Source organism: Ambystoma mexicanum, chromosome 11 (assembly GCF_040938575.1).
Source record: "Ambystoma mexicanum isolate Mex_15411 chromosome 11, UKY_AmexF1_1, whole genome shotgun sequence".
Classification (NCBI taxonomy): Eukaryota; Metazoa; Chordata; class Amphibia; order Caudata; family Ambystomatidae; genus Ambystoma; species Ambystoma mexicanum.
Window position 1 is genome coordinate 882609506 of NC_090934.1, and position 18198 is coordinate 882627703.

Genomic DNA, 18198 nt, shown 5'->3' on the forward strand with positions numbered 1-18198 from the left:
CGGGGGTGGGGGGGGTTCAATGGGACACAACGCTTGCTATTAGGTATGAGGCATCTACCAGAGAAGTAAAGTTTTATTTTGGAATTGATAAGATATGTTACATGTATTATCTTGGTAGACGAGACCCTAATTGGAAAATATTTCATGTTATTTATAGTGATTTCCCTGATGAAGGACACAAGTCTGAAATGCATTGGCCACGGCTGCTGTTTCTGCCACTGAAGTAATCTTTGTTGAAGGAGCTTGTTCAATAAAGGATGGTCCATACAGATTTTTTTTGGAACTCTAAAATAGAGTTTAATTCGCCTTTAAAAACGATTTAGTAATACTTAGGTGGAACCAACAAGGGAAAACATGTTTGGCATCTAGCAGGGACATCCCCAAAACTGCCATGTGGGCCAATGGCTAGGGAGCTGCCTCTCCTAGTCCTAGCACACACAATCTTACAATAGGGTGCTGGAGGGATTACTTAGTATCCCCTTTGTCTAGTTTCTCATGTAACATTTTTATGTTACCCTTTCTACAATTAATGGCTGGTGGCAGTGGTTTACTTTTCTTACCATTGTGTCCAATTGCAGCTGCAGTAAAGCACCCACGGGTGCCCATTTTGTCAAAATGGTCCCGGTCTTTTTTCACCATTTCTTGTTGGAAAGGCCCTTCTTGGGATTTACTCTGAGCGCCGAGCCAGGTTTGGTCCCTTTGTTCGTTTTATCTTTGGCGGGGTTCACTGTTGAAGCCCGCCTCTGGCTCCAGCATGTCTGGGAGGGCAGGAAGCGAGGGAGGTTCCCGAAACTCCCTGTGCTTAATCTCCTAGGTGACAGGAATGCACCCAAAGGCGATTGGCTGTCTGGCCTCGGAGGACAGCCACCCTGCTGTGTGAATGACAGCTGGGCTGCGAAAGAATGGGAGAAAGCTGCATAAAAGGCAGGGCTTTTTGGCTTGGAAGGCAGAGTTGACCACTGGACGAAGTGTTGGGCAGAATTGCAGGCAGTACCCTCTGGGAACACCACACACAATTAGGAATACAGGTGTAAGCAAAAACCAACCTTTGGTATAAGTCTGTACCACACACTTTTGGTAGCGAGCTGAGCAGCCAGGCTTATCTCAAGAGGGAATGTGAGCAGTAGAAGAAGTTACAAAGAAGTATCACAATCGCAGTGATTCAAGTAGACACTTACACTCAAGGTTTCTTGGTAAAAAATACTTAAACATTTATTTACACAGTCATTTCGAAAACTTTCACTAGTAGAAATCAACTCAATATTAAAAACCAATATACTACATTATCAAACTCTTAGACAGTTTGCACTCCCCTGAAAAGGGAGCCAAATGGCACTTCAGTACTTTTAAATAGGAGTGAAAAGCATAGGTTTGTACAAAGGGTTAGAAAACACTTCTTTTAGATAATGCAAAGGTTCAATGTACCAGGAGGATCAGTTTGAGTCAATAGGCCAGCCCAAAGTCAATAGTCTAGTGTTCTTGAATAGGACAGCACAGTTCTGTTACAAATGGAGACGTTTTTGTAAAAGTTTTTAGAAGTAGTTTAGGTGATAAAGAAAGATATGCTGGGTCACAAGCTGATTAGGCCTGCGAGTGGTGGCAATAGGGAGGACGTCGGAGGACTCCTGCACTGCATGGGATTGTCGTCGGAGCAAACAAAATGGCGTCACTTCAGCTCAAGTAACTGTGGCTTCCAAACACAAACTGGTGTCCTTCCCCCTGGTTAACCTGAACAAGCTCCGAGAATGGTATTCAGGCGTTTGCCGAGTTGATTGGTCCCACCAACTCAAAAGGAGAAGCCGTCCTTGAAGGAACTTCTCTGTCGATTGGAGATCTGGCAATTCTGGGTTGCAGCAGGGCTTCACCGGGCAAACCAATGGTCCAGTGGTTGCAGCAGCCGTCCTCTTCCAGCTCGTCTTCGGTTCTTTCATTCCAGTGGTTGATTCTGCCTTCCAGTCCTGGAGACTCTCCTTTTAAACAGTTTTCTCCCATTCATTCCAGCCTACCTGCCACTCACCCAGCAGGGTGGCTGTCCTTGCGGGACAGTCAGCCAGCCAATCATGACAGAGTGCATTTGGGTGTCCTAGGAGACTAAGCATGGGGAGTTTCAGGCACCTCCTTCATTTCCTGCCCACCCCAGATAAACTCAGACACCATGGGTGGACTTCAGTCCTGAAGCCCGTCAAAGGCTCAAGAACAAAGGAACCAAACCTGGTTTGGCACGCAGAGTTAAACACCAGAAGGACCTTCCCACAAAGAAACAGCGAAAAAAGATGACCGGAGTCTGGTTTTACACAGGAGTCTTGGGCGCCATATTGAAAAACATGGCGGCCCCGATTTTTAGCCATCGGTGTTCGCAGTCGGGAAAAGCCATGGTAGTTCGTTATAAAACCACTGCCACCAGCCAATTCCATAGGAAAGGGTAGCTTTTGACAGCTACAAGAGTGTTTAGACATAGGCGATGCTAAGTAACCCCTCCAGTACTCTATAGTCAGATAGTTTGTGCTAGGTCTACGAATTTAAAAAGACTATTATAGTCAATTTAACTTTACATTCTCTGGGAAAGAGTAGTTCATCCCAGAGAAGGTATTTAAACCTTGGGGAGTCCAAGGGAAACCCCTGTGCCACTGTACTGAAGGTGCTGTGTTACAACAATAAAAAGAGGATGCCTTATGGGGTTATCTAGTACTCCATAATCAAAGAACATAAGAGTAAAACACACATCAAAATACCTGCGAGAGGGAGGAAAAGGCTCACACTTTCTCCAGGGGAAAAAAAAGTCCTCAAAATCCAGCAAAGTTGCTTGGGGTCTCTAAGGTGAAGGGAAATAGGGAGAATTCTCAGAAATGTTCCCAACACAAAGGAATCCGAAGAGGAAATTGGAAGAGACGCCTGCTGCAACTCCTGGACCATTGGTTTGCCTGGTGAAGCCCTGCTGGAGCTACGAATTAGTCGACTACAGAAGCCCTGCGATGGACGACTTCTCCCCTTGGGTTGGTGGGACCAATCAACCCCAAAGTGAACTCGTCTGGACATCCTCTCTGAGCTAGCTGTACTTCCATTGCTGCTGCAGGAACCGATTGCCAGTGAGAGGAACACCAGAACCAAGTGCCTCGCTTTTAAGTCAGAACCCGAGCTCCAGGAAGATCCTCCGGACTCCCATGAAGCAGGACTGACTGAGCCTGAGCCACCTCAGAGTGCTGGACCCCAGATGCTAGGAAAGTCTGAGAACCGCAGTGTTGCTATTTGCTATAGACGGGAGGAGCTGAAACCGCGAAGTGACGCTGAGTTTAAGTTTGACCTTTGCTGCCACCGACCTTCCCATTGTGTTGCAGGAGTCTCCAGACATCCTCCCTCTTGTCCACATGACTGAGGCACAGGAACAACAGGATCTGCAGAGCCACACAGGAACATAAGCCAGATGGAACCATTTCTTCTAACTAAAAGGTACTGTAATCCTAACAGGACTTACCTCTTGTTGTGTAGCCTTACTTGTTCTCAGTTGAGACTTGTCTTGGTTGTCCTTGTAGAGTTGCTTGCAGCTTTGCCCCTCACAAGCCTCCTAGCTTGTGGCCCTTCAAGTGAATCTTATTTCTACAAACCTTTCTAAAACATTGTGCAAGATCTTTATTCACCTGCAAAGAAGATCTTCAGCTCCCCTAGACTTTGTTCAACTAACATGGACTGTCCTGGCTCCCTGAGAGACTCTTCTACCTCGGACTTTGTGGTTTTGCCTCCCCCCAGGAAAGGGTCAATTAACTTTGTATTGGAGGGTTTTAAAAGTACTTACCAGTTTATGAATTATTTGTTAACCTTTGTTTTATTCCCATATCTAATCCTTTACACAAAACTCTACATTGCTCTAAATGTACCAGTGATTAATCAATGTCCACAGTGTCCTAGCTATTTAAGTCACCTGAGGGTGTAGGAAGTGTTTGTGTGCCATCCCCAATGGGTATCATCTGATTTAGAGAAACAGTCTGCTTTGAAGTGTACTTTAAGTGTTACATGTTTGCTCCCTTCTGAGGAAGGCTTATGTAACTGTTAAATACATCAATAATTGTTTAATCAAAAAACCTGGAGTATAAGTGTTTATTTGAATAACTGTCACTGTGAAAGTCTGTCTAACAACCCTACTGCTCAAAGTGACCAGTCTTGAGATAAGCCTGGCTGCTTAGCCACACTACCAACCTGTGTAGTACAGACCTATCCTAAAAGGTTGGGTTCCCCATTTCCAGGAGGTAAAGGTTGCTGTTGTCTTCCAAAGGATACTGCACACAAACCTGCCTAACATAGATGTAAAGTGGACAAACAATGGAGGGGCAGAGGAAGAGGGACAGAAAAAACAAAAAAGAGTGGGAGGAATAAAAAGGGAGGAGAGTAGAAGGAAGGGAAAGGAAGTAAAGAACATCAGGGTTAAGAGTACAAGAGCGTGAGAGGGAAAACTCGAGTTAAACCTGGGCAATGGAAGGCCCGATTTCCTGTTATTCTTCTTGTGTGACCCTCCACACCTAGAAGACTCCAGAGGCAGTAAGAAAGATAATGCGGTTGCCTATAGGCTCCCAGCACTAGATAGCCAGGTTCTAGATAGTGGGTTACTGCTCTCCTGTGAACACTTTGGGGATTAGGTAAATCTGGGCTGGGGTGATGGGAGAAAGAGAAAAAGGGAGAGAAAACGGGAAAGAAAGAGGGAGAGGTAGGGGGTGGGTGAGAGAGAGGGAGGGGAGAGGAGGTCCTTAGCTGGAAACTATTTAAATTCGTCATGAAAACCCTTGAACGGTCATCAAGAGTTGGTGTGTTCTTGAGGTCATCTGCAAGAGTTGGAAAAGGTTCCCCAAAGTCTGTAGGCAGAGGCACGATTATGAGAGAAAAGCCAAATCGCAGTTCGGCCCCATGGTTTGGAAGTGGCAGCAACCTCAGGGATGCCAGAGGAAACAGTCAAGATGAGTTTCAGTTTCAGGTTAGAGATCCAGGAGACAAGTAAAGTAAGGAGCTTAGTGAACACTGCTTCCAATCACAGTGGTGCATCCCATTAACCTTTGGGCAGCCCTCCCACAATCACTCCGAGATATGACCTTCAAGCTTTGCCCAGGTACTTTCCTGGGCTTTCACCTACAATGTAGATTCCTCACAAGTATCTAAATACTATTTAGATATTCAGTCAGATCAAATCCTTGTTATGTAGCCCCCCATCCTTCAGGGGCAGGCAGCAGCCATGACCACACACAGCAACATTTATGTTCAACTCATTTACTTGTGGCAAAGGTTTGCTGTGCGAACGGCTATTGGATTATGACATGGGGACTCCAGCTACAGCGAACTAGACTCACAATTAAGAACTGTCTGAAACTACCAGTGCATCTCACAAAATGGACTACTGTAGGGGTTATTTGCGGAGGGAGAAGCATTTCTTTTTGGTGAGGCCTGAGAACCCCATCTCTCCCAGAGATAGGGCTTCCCAGAATCCTGTCCCTTATGTCCCCTTTGATTAGGACCCATCAGCCTAGGTAAAAGGATGGCACACCCATTGGGGAAGAACTAAAATCAAGCCTTTTGCCAGAGGTACATTTTAGGATTTTCAACCTCAAACTGAATCAAACAATCCTTCCTTGCAATCCCCGTTGCCAACCTGGCCGTCCACCCTTGAGCTGCCAAAACCACAGCGGAAGCCCATTGCTATAACGTGGTAGCTAAAGGACGCCAAAGGGTGTATTCCACAGGAGGTAAAACAAGGTCTAGGACTAAAACTTCAGAAGAAAGAATGGGATCATTCTCATCTCCCTTTTACTATGGGACCCCTACAGTCTCAACATTCCAAATATTTGACTGATCTATCCCAAAATGTACCTCAAAAGCAGAAACAAATAATACAATAATTAGAAGTTGGCGGTTAGGCATGTGGGATGAAGACTATTGAGGAGAAATCCATTACATGGCAGGAGAATGCAGTCTATGTGAAACACACTAGTGAGGTAAGCCCCTTCACAGTATGCCTCAATCTCCTTCCCTAAAGGACACACTGACCCAAGTTTTACAATACACCTGGACTCCATCCCATATTTCACCTTAAGGCTCTTGCACTTGGTACTTCCCCCCCCCAGCACGCACATCGATCTAGCCCTCCAGATTTCTCCTACGTCAGTGACATACCTTATCCCCCTATATAGAGAACACTTTGAATCCTATCAAGCCACCTCCAAAGACCACATGTACTCTATCATGACCCTAGACTCTGAGAACACCACAACTCCTTCACAGAGCACTCAGTGACCCCCTTCTCGCCCTGGAGTATTTTCTCCCTTATTAAAACAATCCTGATCACCCACCTTGCAGAGTATCAGACAGAATTTATTTAAGAGTACCACTTCAATCCTACACAGAAGGTATCTTGCCTGCCCCCTCTTTTGCTTATTGAATTTGAACAGCACCACTGAGCCTCCCTCCCATGACCACATCCGAATGTGCACCTTGACTGTGGGACTCATCGGCGACAGAGGACGATTTGACTCATCCTCACTCCCAGAATGGCTCAGGGTCTTCGGTCGTCGGTCTGCAACCTCCAATCTTCTTCTCTCCAGTTCCTCTTCCTCTGCCTTCTGCTTTTGGGCCTGGCAAGGAAACAAACCAGGCATATTTATCAAAGGGCTTGGCCAGCGATGATGAGCTATGGCAAGGGATGGAACATGGACTGGTCAAAGGAGAAAGAGGCACCTTTGGTGGTCATAGCATCAACAAAATCCTGGATTTTCATTTAATGGCATATTATCTGGAAATGGGGGGGGTACATCTTGTGTATTGTGAACAGACCCTACTTATCACATTGGGTTCTGTAGTGCTGGCATCTTAACAAAAAATAATAATCAGATGCCTTCATTTATACCACTGATTCTTAAGAGGTTATTCAGCATAGTAACATTAGTGCTATATGAAAAAAAAAAATAATTCACTACAAATGAATCAACAACTGCATAATACACTGATAAAATGGCAAAGCTGATTAAATGAAAGGTGTGCATGAATTGGGAAGGTTAACAAATTAAGAGTTACGCAGCTTAAATTTTAATGTTTTAGTAAGCATTAAAAACAAATTATTTAAAGTACCCATTAAAATCTATAATGATCAGCAAGTATATGGGAGTTGTTGTTAAAGGAATGGTTCGGTCAGAAAATATTATTGGCCAAAAAGATGGCCAAAAAAACAACTATCTAAAATATATATTTTTTTAAGTCCCTATGGAAAGTATCGAGCAAATGAAGCTCAAACTTTAAAATTGGAAGCACTAGGGGGCATCCATTTTGAGATTACAGGCAGCCTCCTCGGCTCTGCCTTTGCAGCACTAAACAAGCAGCAAAAGCCCCCTACTGAGAGCTTTTGCTTACTGCAGCCTGAGCAGAGCGGAGGAGGCTGCCTTCACTTTCATTTTACGTTTTCTGTGCTCCCCAAGCCCAGGGAAGCACAGAAAACGTAAAATGAAGCTAAAAAGCCGAGGCGCACAAATTAAAAATATAACGTATTTGTGATTGCCGTGGTTGGAAAACAACGGCAATCACAAATACAACAACGTTTTTATTCTGACAGCGGCAGCTTTCGCATGGAGTTTCCTGGGCTCCCCCAACCCCGAGGGAGTCCAGGAGACTCCCAACGAAAGCTGCACCATTCAGAATAACAACGTTTTGGATTTGTAAATACTGCGGCATTTACAAATCCAAAAACGTTGCATTTCTAAACACTGCGGCATGGAAACACAACCGCGTTGTGTTTCTGCCTGCCGTGGCTATCACTTTGGGTCTCCGGTGCTCTCCGGAGCACCGGAGACCCAAAGTGATAGCCACGGCAGGCAGAAACAAAACGCGGATGCGTTTAAAAAATGCTGCAGTTTTTCTTTCTAAGTTTCTCAGGCTCCTCCGGCTTGGAGGAGCGCGATAAACTTGGAAAGAAAAACCGCAGCGTTTTGGAAACACAACAACGTTGTATTTATGTTTGCAGGTAGCTTCAGCTTGGAGCCCATGGGGCTCCAGGCTGAAGCTACCGCAAAGATAAATAGAATGTTTTAAAAGATGTGCTTTTATTTCTAAGTTCCTCCAGCCCGGAAAACTTAGAATAAAAACTGCAGCTAGTGCATATTTAAAAAAAAAAAAAAAAAAATAGCACTTACCGAGATGCAGCTGCAGCTTTCCTACCTGTAGTCTCTGGTCCACGTCCTCCGAGTCCGTCAACAATGAAGCAAAAGCCACCCAGTGGTAGCTTTTGTTTACTAGAGCTGACTGGCTTTTGCTGCATTAGTGTCGCAAACGCAAGCACAGGCGGCATTCATTTCACAAAATGGATGCCCTCTAGTGCTTGCAATTTTAAAGTTTGAGCTTCATTTGCTCGATACTTTCCATAGGGCCTTAAAAAAATATATATATTTTAGATATTGGTTTTTTTATTGGCCATCTTTTTGGCCAATAATATTTTCTGACCGAACCATTCCTTTAAAGGTTCTGACCTTGTCAGTAAATGTCTCTTTATGTCAGTCCACCACTGACAGGATGACTCCATAATGAATGGGAGGCAGCTCATGAACCCAGGCTAGACTTCAGTTCAACGAGACCATAGTTTCCACTAATTACTAGATTTTCATTTCAATTCTTTGCACCTTGCATTGCAGCTTCGGTCCCACTATTTCAGAATTGCTTCTTGCATTTTCAATCAGCTTTTTGTACTTTTGTTCTTGGGGAAGAGTGTGAGGACTACTTTATAAGGTGCAGTCTAGAAAGGCCACAGTGGCTTGGGAGTATGGGACAAACATCCTTCATGCATATTTCTACAGTTCAAATCTGTGGTAAATGCAGACTCAGGAAACAGGATTTTAGCCAGTATGACCAAATATGGACCTAAAAATGCAGCAACAGTGGGAAATCCACCAGCAGGTAATGAAACTTGCTTCTTACACACAGTCGGGCTGACCAGCCGACCAATCACTCTAGGAGGCTTAAAAAATGCCTAGGAAGCCAGCCAATCTGGGGTTGGTCCTGAAATCTACCACTTAACCCAGACAACCCCCACAGGAAAGATTGTGTGCACCTTTCCTTCCATTGGCATCACTGACACCCCAGCTACTCGCCATGGCTTAAAATCTATGCTGACTTTTGAAGGCAAGAAAAGCCAGTTTGCTTCACTATCCAGACACTTACTGTGGTGGCACTGCTCAGCCCCAAAAGGTCATCACTGCAGGGGGCTGGCCCCTTTCATGACTTTCCTCTATTGTTTAATGTATCACACATCACCTTACAGGAGAGTGCTGAAGGGTACTTTGTATCCCCCCTTCCCTTCTTTTCTGTAGTAACATTTTGGTGCCTTGTAGATCTGCCTTGGACAGGCTGGTGGCAGTGAACAGAGTTCTACTCTTTTTTGGGTGCACATTTGTTACAGCATAATGCCATTCTGAATACCATGTACTGAAAATGGTCATGCCGGATTTCCTGGGTATACCCGAAGTTATACTACTGGGTAATGAAGATTTGGAAGAGCTATATACATTGGGGAAAGCCTCCTCTACCTTAATTACCCACTTTTTGCTTGCAGCACAAATGATCTCCTCAGCCCCCCCGATATTAGAGAATGGTGGGCTAAAATATGGTTTATAGCGGCAATGTGTAAAATTGAGGCGGCCCACAGGGATGAGATCCCACATTTTTGAGTTAATGGGGCAATTTCTGCACCCTTTTTAATCAAAATGATTTCCTGGCAGCAAGCTACAAACCCCCATACGTCCTTTTTCTTTACATTGATATGAATAACTTGTGTATCCAGCAATAAACAACCAGATTTGTCGTCTCAAAGAGTTTTGGTATGTCAGATACCTCTTACCTTTGAAACCAAGAACTGAACAGTTGGCTATTTATAAACGTTCACCGTTAATTGCATTGAAGGCTAGCTGTCTACATGGTCAGGCATATGCTTTGGGAGGAGAAAAAGACTAAGGTGAAGGTCACGCCATGCAGTCCAAGCCCATTCCTTTGGCCATCTTTTTTCTTTGGTTTCCCTCCTGGCCCCTCAGACAGGGTAACACAATACAAGGGATACACTGTTGCATAATCGTGTGCTTGTGTGTGCCACCAACACTAGCAACGCCAAGTCTTGGTGAACTCATACCTCTCGCTATGAACCTTTAAGACCCTTGGACTGGTGGGACCAACCTTGACTCCTGCATGAGAGGCCCACCATCACAAGCTGTCAGAAATATCATGGGACCATCATATGGGCTGTCCAGCCTCTGCAAAGGCACTGTTGCTGAGCTGGAGTTTAGGACTCTGCAGGTCAACGACCTGTGGCCCAAGACCATCTGCCCTGCTTCGGATGCTCTCCAGAACAAAGGTCTTCCTGCAGTGAAGTATTCCTTGTTGTCAATAGTCTCACCTGCAGCCCCTTGATCGGGGAAAACTCCGCTGCTGCTCTTCTTTGCAATTTTGGGGGTAGGGGAGGTGGGGAGAGTGGGGGTGTGTGGGGAGGAGGGGTCAGCTCTGGTCCTGGGATTTGTGGTGGCTATAGTCCTCAAGTGCCTAGCCCATCCTGCCAGAAGAGTATTGGTAGTGTACTAAGAGAGGGCAGAACTGCCACCTAGACTGAACCAAACCCAGCGCTAACTTCAGCCACTGCACTGGAAACCCCTGGCCCTCTAGAAATGGGACCAGTGGCCATATGTGTCCCTTGTGATTCTGGGTGGTGACTCACAAAATAGGAGTGAGGGGCATGAGTTTGCCTATCTGTTTTTGTACTCATCCAACCCCCTATTCCATTTGAATTATATAGGCATACAATCCACTACCTAACTGTGGCTGACGTAGTCATGATCGGTGGAGTTCTGTCCAAGAATCCTCCCCAGGGTAGCCTCTAGTGTGATGGTATTGGGATAGTACCCCAAATCATTCTTTTCACTTCTAAACTACCATGGTGCTTATTCTATAGTAGTAGCCAACCTATTGACTTGACCAAACCCTGCTCTAGGAGGGCTTTAAAGACTTGCCATTCCCTGCTCAGGTACTTTACCTAGAACTTCTTTGATTTTGTTGAAGCACTAGGCCTACTTACTGTTAGGGAAGGACTGCTGAAGCTGTGGTTGCCCTACAATTATAAGGCGGCGGATGTAGTTTCAGATTTAAATGCATTATTTCTCGTTTTACTGCTTACAGTTTTCTTTGTTTAGTTGATTTGGAACGTTTATAAATTGTAAAGTGCGGGTGACCTCACTTAGAGATCACCAACAGTGCACATATATGTGCACACAAGTGTGTTTTGGTGAGATCTGCTTTGCTGCTACTTTACCAAATACATTCGTACAGTTGAGCACTCGTGTGTTGCCCATTTTATTTGAGTGATGTGTGCTGATAACTACTATTACACCCCACCCCCCGTCCAATATCTCCCAAAGTATGACTAACTGCTCAGTCTACGTTACCTTGATAAAAGTCAACTACTTTGTTTTTTAACTACGGCTGCGTATCAGAACCCATCCACAGGGCTGGTTCTGAAAATCCCTCAAAACAATATTTTCTGGCTTGCCCAGGTCCAGAAACTGGTATACAACAGTTCAAACCACCACAGAGAATCTATATCTGGGCTCAAAAAGATCCCACTTGTGCACAATGGCCATTTTCTGCATGCCTCATGGATCCCCTGAACAAAGGAAACCCTAAAACAAAATGGCTATGAGGACTTCTAAAAATACATTGGTACCCTAATGGCTACCAAAAAGGTACACTGGGCTACCAATGCAGTAAATTGGTTTGCTCCCCCAAGGAATTCCAAAGTAAATAACAGCTGCCACCAGCCTACCACCTAAAACCAATGTAGGAGAAGATCACCAAAGGGTACTATTTGGGAACGTAAAAAGCAACCCTGGGACTGGGAGCTGTATGAGCGACCAGGACCATATACTCTTAATGAGTGAATAAGGATTACAGCGGAAGGAGACTTCAATAGATCCCCCAAAAATAGCTCTGTGATCCAGAAAAGAGAAATAAAAAAGCAACCAGTGGTCCCTAAAACCCACCTACAGAATTCTCATAAGAGAAATTCTGTCTTAATAGATGCTCAGAGGTGCTGCTTGCAGGGAGGAGTATTGGGCTCAGTGAATGTTTGCGCCAAACTTTCCATTTCAAGCCGGTCAATAATTCGACTACATGTAACAGTCCCTGGCAGTGTGACACATGAAGGCTGAACACAAGATGTGCGAGACGGACTACAGACCATGAGAACAGGAACAAAGAGGGTTCAGGCGACTGGTGAAAAGGGACAGTAGTCTTAGCTTCAGGAAACAAAGTGGAACTGGGAAGAGACTGGCAGGGTTCACAGAAACCATTTCAAATAGCTTTATTACTTAACCTTCATGAATGTTGCTAGTAGATAAACTATGGGGAGTGAAATTGGATGAAGGTCATTTTAAATTTGTTGGCAAAGAAATGACAAATGAATGACGTGTCTGCAGATTTTCACGGCTGGACTGATTTTAAATAAGTGCTACATTAACAGGAAGGAGACTTTCCAGGAAGGAGACTTTCCAAGAACTCCATTACAGTGAAACAAGATACACAATTTTGGAGGAGTTTGCATGAAATGGCATCTTTATTTCCTCCAATGTATTTAATGTGAATTGTATTTTTAATAACGCACTCAATACCAGAGTTCGGTTTCTAAGCGCAGATCCGGGATTCAAACCTCCTTTGATCGGTGTGGTCTTGCTTCCAAGCCCAGCATGTTGCCGCTGTGCCCTGCTCCTAAATAAGGGTAATACCCAAAACAAACATATCCGTATGTGCATTCAAACATTTTTAAAGTGGTCTAATGCAATGACCTTTGTCCCGTTTGTGAAAAGCTTATACCAAATTCCAAAGTGGCACTTTTAATGGCCATTTTAAGGTTCTCCCACTTGCATTATGGGCAATTATTATGGAGTTGTCCTTAAGACCTGTGGGGAGGGTCTTCATGTATGTCTTCCGTGCAATGGTACCAGTGAATGGTATAGTATGGTTTATATACAAAGCAACTATACACAGGCAAGTGTTACAAAGCATGGTTTCGAATCCCTCAGAATCACCAAGTTCTCCAAGTGTTAGTGTAGCAGACCAGCCCAGACCTAACTCTCAGGACGTGAGAAGGTAGGAGATGGGGTTGGGGCTCTCTGGTTCAGTATATATCCTTAGCAAATACCATAGTGACAGAATGTTGACACTATTTTATGACAATCTCTAAAGAAAAGGCAAGAGTTCTACAACTACACTGGCCATTGTCTTGTGCGTATAGCTCAGGGGCAACGTGCTCAACTTGGAAGCAAGACGACACTGAGCAACACAGGTTCGATCCCCGGGTCCGCACTTAGAAACCTCTGCGTATTAAGCGTGCTATAAATAACCCATCATATCTCTCAGCTTAATCTTCACACTGAATCCATTGGTTGTCTTCATGACCATCAGTCTGGCTTCAGAGCTGCCAGACGCACGGAAACTGCTCTCCTGAACATCCGCGAAGACCTGCTCTCCAACCTTGATTCCAACACCTCCTGTGTCCTCATCTTACTTGATCTCTCCTCTGCCTTTGACATGGTCCACCATGCCATCCTGCTCAACAGTCTCTGTGATAACCTGGGTATCACTGATCAGGCCCTGGCCTGGCTGACCCTTCCAGGTCCAACTTGGGTTCTTCCTTTGCTCGATCTCTACCTGGGTGTTCCCCAGGGGTCTAACCTCTTTCCCTAGCTCTTCAACCAATACCTGGCACCTTGCCCACCGCATTGCCACTCTCTGCCCCAACTTTCAGTGCTATGTGGATGACACTCATCTCATTTTCAGGCTCCCTTCAGCCACCTCTTCTCCTCCTCTCAACTCTTGACTGTCCGTCTGCTATCCAGGAGTGGTGTGCCGCCAATGATCTTTGCCTTAATGCAAGTAAGACTGAGATTCTCCTTATCTGCCCACCCGCTCCCTCCTTTCCTGTCACTCTCTGGCCAGCCTCTTGGCCCTTCTCCTGCTCCCACCTGTGAGGCTAAAAACCTTGTGGGTCATCTTCGACTCTGCACTCTCTTTCTCTACTCACATCTCTGACGTCTCCAAGTAGTCAAACTACCTGTGAGGAGGTGCAGCTGATATTCTTCCTTTCCTCTCCTTCCCCCAGAAGCTCACTGTCTCCAAAGCTTTTGTTCTCTCTAGGCTGGACTACTGCAACAGCCTCTCTCTAAATCTGCCTGCCTCTACTCTCCACCCTCTACAACTCATTCAAAACAGGACTGCAAGACTTGTTCTCAAGCCCAGGGAATCTCATCGCTCCAGGACTGAAATCTCTGCACTGGCTCCCAGTGGCTGTGGGGTTTAAGTTCAAAACCCTCTGCATTGTCCACAAGGCCTTCTGGGGCTTGGGGCCTCAATACCTTCAACTCTCTCTTCCTAAATATCTTCCTACTCGAGCCCTTCGCTCATCCGCCTCCAACTCCTTCAGGGTCAGTCGCTTCTCCAAGCAACGAGTGGTAGATCACTTTCTTCGGCTGGGGCCTCCCTCTGGAACAGCCCCGCTGCCTCTCTGAAAATTGAGGAGAACCATATCCTGTTCCGGAAGAACCTCAAGACCTTCCTCTTTGCTTCCGCTTTCTTTCCTCCTCCCCCTGCTGAACGTCTGGCTGAAACTTTAAACTGCACTGGTCACTTTGCTACCCTCTGTTCTCGGGCCCAGGTCCCCTCCCCGCCCATTGCACACCTGCAATGCCCCCCTGGCAACCCTTTCACTTGGGACGGTTTCTGTATCCCTACAGCCCCCTACCAGCACGGACACCTGATGTCTGCACTTACCCTTGCCCCTGTCACTAGCTGGCCCCACTTATTATTGTGCTTATTTATTGTTTTTATGTATCACGGTCATCCTAATTACTGCACTTCCACTCCCCCCCCGCCCCCCAGCACTTGCAATCTCAATTTCACCTGGCCTAGTAAGATCGTTGTCTCCGTCTTCCCACTGTTCCCCTCCCGTGCCTCGTCGTGCCTTGAAACACTTGTGTATAGGCGCGTTACAAATGCCATTTCAAATCATACACCCATAGCTAAGTAAACTGTAAAATCAAAAAGGTCTCACAATTGAAAAAGCACAAGTAAATGTTTGTTTTAAAAACAGTTCAGTACAGAATCTTTGTTGGAAGAGAACATGTAGTGATAGGTTCACAACACACGTTTCCCATCTAGGGTAGAAGAGGCTAAACTAGAACAGTTGTGTGGGTTTTTTTGCAATATATTGCTGGACAGTGTTACCTGCTGTGAAAATGTTACAAGGAGAAGCTTCTGGAGTGTGGTGGAGGTGAAGACACAGAGGGCCCTTGGTGATGAAGAGGCAGACAAAAGATGTAAACAAATGAAACGAGGACTAACCAGCAGTGCCGCACAGGAGAGCAATACACTGAGTACCAAAGAGGAGTTCTACAGCATACAGTTGCGGTTTACCGTGGGGATAACTGTGCATGTTGTTTGGTGACCACCTTGGCTTCCAGCTAGGACAACCGGTGCATGATGGACCTCAAGACTCTTAGAAAGAGTGATCATTTTGAATGCAATTATTCCCAGGTCAAGCTTCTGACCAAGAGGAGTTGAAAGGGGAAGACGCTGTGGCCGGTGGCTGTCAGCAAAGCATGGTTACTCCTTCATCCTGTGTCTCAGGATGACCCTTCTGAAGATCGAGTCAGGCTTAGAATACCTGAAGAAAGAATTAATATTAAGTAAAAGCAGGCAAACTTCCCACCAGCGAGGTGCCAGCCATGAAAAAAGGACCAATAGGCGAGCTCAGCGGAGCAGTTCCAAGATCAAGAGCAGCACAGGTCTCTGGAGCTTCCAAGACTGGGGAAACAGAACCACGGTGCTTGTCCGAGGACCTGAGGGTTGGTTAAGCATTGAGTCCTGGCGAAGGGACTTCCACATCTGGATCCAGCAATGCAGGTACGATCAGGAGCTTCGGAGAGAAGAGTACTTTGAGCAGGAGCTCTGATCCAGTTGCTCTCACTAGAAACGGTGAAGAAACGCTACAGTGGGTCACTTCTGGTTTTCTGGAGAAGCAGAGCTGTGCTGATGGGTGGAGCATCGAAGGTCGTTACCATAGAGCTTTGGTCCTTCATTGAGCAGCAGACATTCATAGTTCCAAGCAAGCTCATAGTTCCAGCAGTACACCAGGTGAGTGAAGAATTATACCCTACAGATCGCTCACTGACACCCTGCCTAAAGTCTCCTCCCAGGTGGCCAGGGAAATGCAGACGCTTCCTAATCCTGACCTTGGGGGCGGTATACTGCGGGAGGTTCCCCTGGGAGGAGACAAGGCACAGAGTGGTGAGGAGATTCCATGGGATGAGACACAGTATTTGTCCTTTGAATGGAAGTGTCTTTCTGCACTGCCAAAACAGGTAATGGCATATCGCCATTATAAGTCCCTGACCCACATACAAGATGTGACCTGTGGGTGTGGGGGGATTGAATCTGTGTTAAATTTGAAGAAGCCTTACTAACAGAAAGCTCTTTCAAGGTATCGCAGGATAAACACCCTCCTTACTTCCAAAAGGTGTAATGTAAAAAGATCTAGCAAAGATCTAGCAAAGTGCCTTAAATCCAATATCTTCCTCTGTAACAACTAATTCTAACAGTCCATCTTTTAATGAGTTTTCTTTTTAAACCTTTTTGTTTCATTAGCTTGGTGACAGCATAAATCCCAAAATAAATAAACAATAGCAGCAATAACGCAACCCACGTTACACTGATGGTGTAATACATTAGGAGTGTCTGCAGAAGGTGACAACCCAGACTCAGACACTGCAGTATCCGAGAGATAGTGGCAGAAAGTCTGACTTAATGTCTTTAGGTCTAGTAAGGGGGTGAACCACTGTTTCAAATAGCTCTTTCTTGTCGTTCGCCCACGTAAGGTCACTTAACCAGTCTTGTACTGGGGGGGTACCAGCTTGCTTCCAGCTGAACAAAATCCATCTTTTCGCTAATAAAAAAATCATACATTGAGGAACCTGCGTCCCTCAGCCATTGGTTCTGCGATGCCGAGCAAAATGGCCACCTAAGAGAACGGCTCTGTGTGCCCTGTCACCTCAATCAAAATGTCACAAACCCCATTCCAATAGGATTGCAGATGGGTGCAGGTATAACGCATGTGTAACTGATTGGCCCCCCTGACCAGTGCACCTGGGACATCTGCCCGAGCAATTGTTACCAAACTGCTGGATCCTCACTGGGGTATTATAGAATATGTTCAGAACCATGAACTGCATCATTCAAAATTTTGAGTTGTAGGAGATTTCTTTTGGTCAGCTCACATATCGCAGCCCACTGTTTGTCTGTGAATACTATGCACAAGTCCCGCTCCCATTTCCCTTGGACATCTGGGCGCTTATGCATTATTGTGTTTAACAAACGATTATAAAGAATCGATGAAAATATATATGGGATACATTACTCACCGTAATCGTATTTCTGATGCTTGTATCTGCTTAGATTCACATGCTGTGCATAGGCCGACATCTAGTGGAAGCTGCGGAGTATTACAGTTTGTTTTTCGAAAGTCGAAAATGGGCGTCGACACAGGCGTGCCAGTAATACTATCCCTAGTGTGACGTCCACTGTACCCAAGATCCCTCACGCGTGTAGGATCCTCAGATTGTATTTTTTCTGACATGAGGAAGCATGAGGAGTAGCGTGAGTACAGATAATCCAAGCAGATAGACAGAAAGGTAAGACTACAAGCAATCATGCGCCTTCTCTCGGAGGGGAGGAAGGGTGGGTCGCATGTGAATCTAAGCAGATACAAGCATCAGAAATACGATTACGGTGAGTAATGTATCCCTTCTGAGGCTTGTGGAATCTGCTTAGATCACATGCTGTGCATAGATTAGCGAGCAGTACCAGAAGAAGGAGGTGGGATGTGAGAAGGGTCATGAGCAAACAGGTGTCTTAGAACCGCTTGTCCCACTTGTGTATCTGTCTTGGAATGAGTGTCAATGCAGTAATGCTGAGTAAAAGTGTGAATAGAGCTCCAAGTAGCCGCTTTGCAAATGGTGTCGAGGGGAACATTTGCAATGAAAGCCAGAGTGGCACCAATGCCTCTAGTAGAGTGGGCCCTTGGCGTAAAAGGCAGAGTCTTTTCAGAAAGAGAGTAACACAGCTGTATACAGTTGATAATCCACTTCGAGATAG

The 18198-nt window shown here is 45.5% G+C and overlaps 1 protein-coding gene across 2 annotated transcripts in view; it reads right to left on the reverse strand.

The window, feature by feature from the left end:
- The window catches only part of LSP1 (lymphocyte specific protein 1), a 393235-nt gene that overhangs the window by 63630 nt on the left and 311407 nt on the right, over positions 1–18198 (reverse strand). For both annotated transcript variants that reach the window (XM_069623945.1, XM_069623946.1), the window contains exon 6: positions 6468–6608. In XM_069623945.1, coding sequence (XP_069480046.1) covers positions 6468–6608 — 141 coding nt within the window. The remainder of the gene's footprint in view (positions 1–6467; positions 6609–18198) is intronic.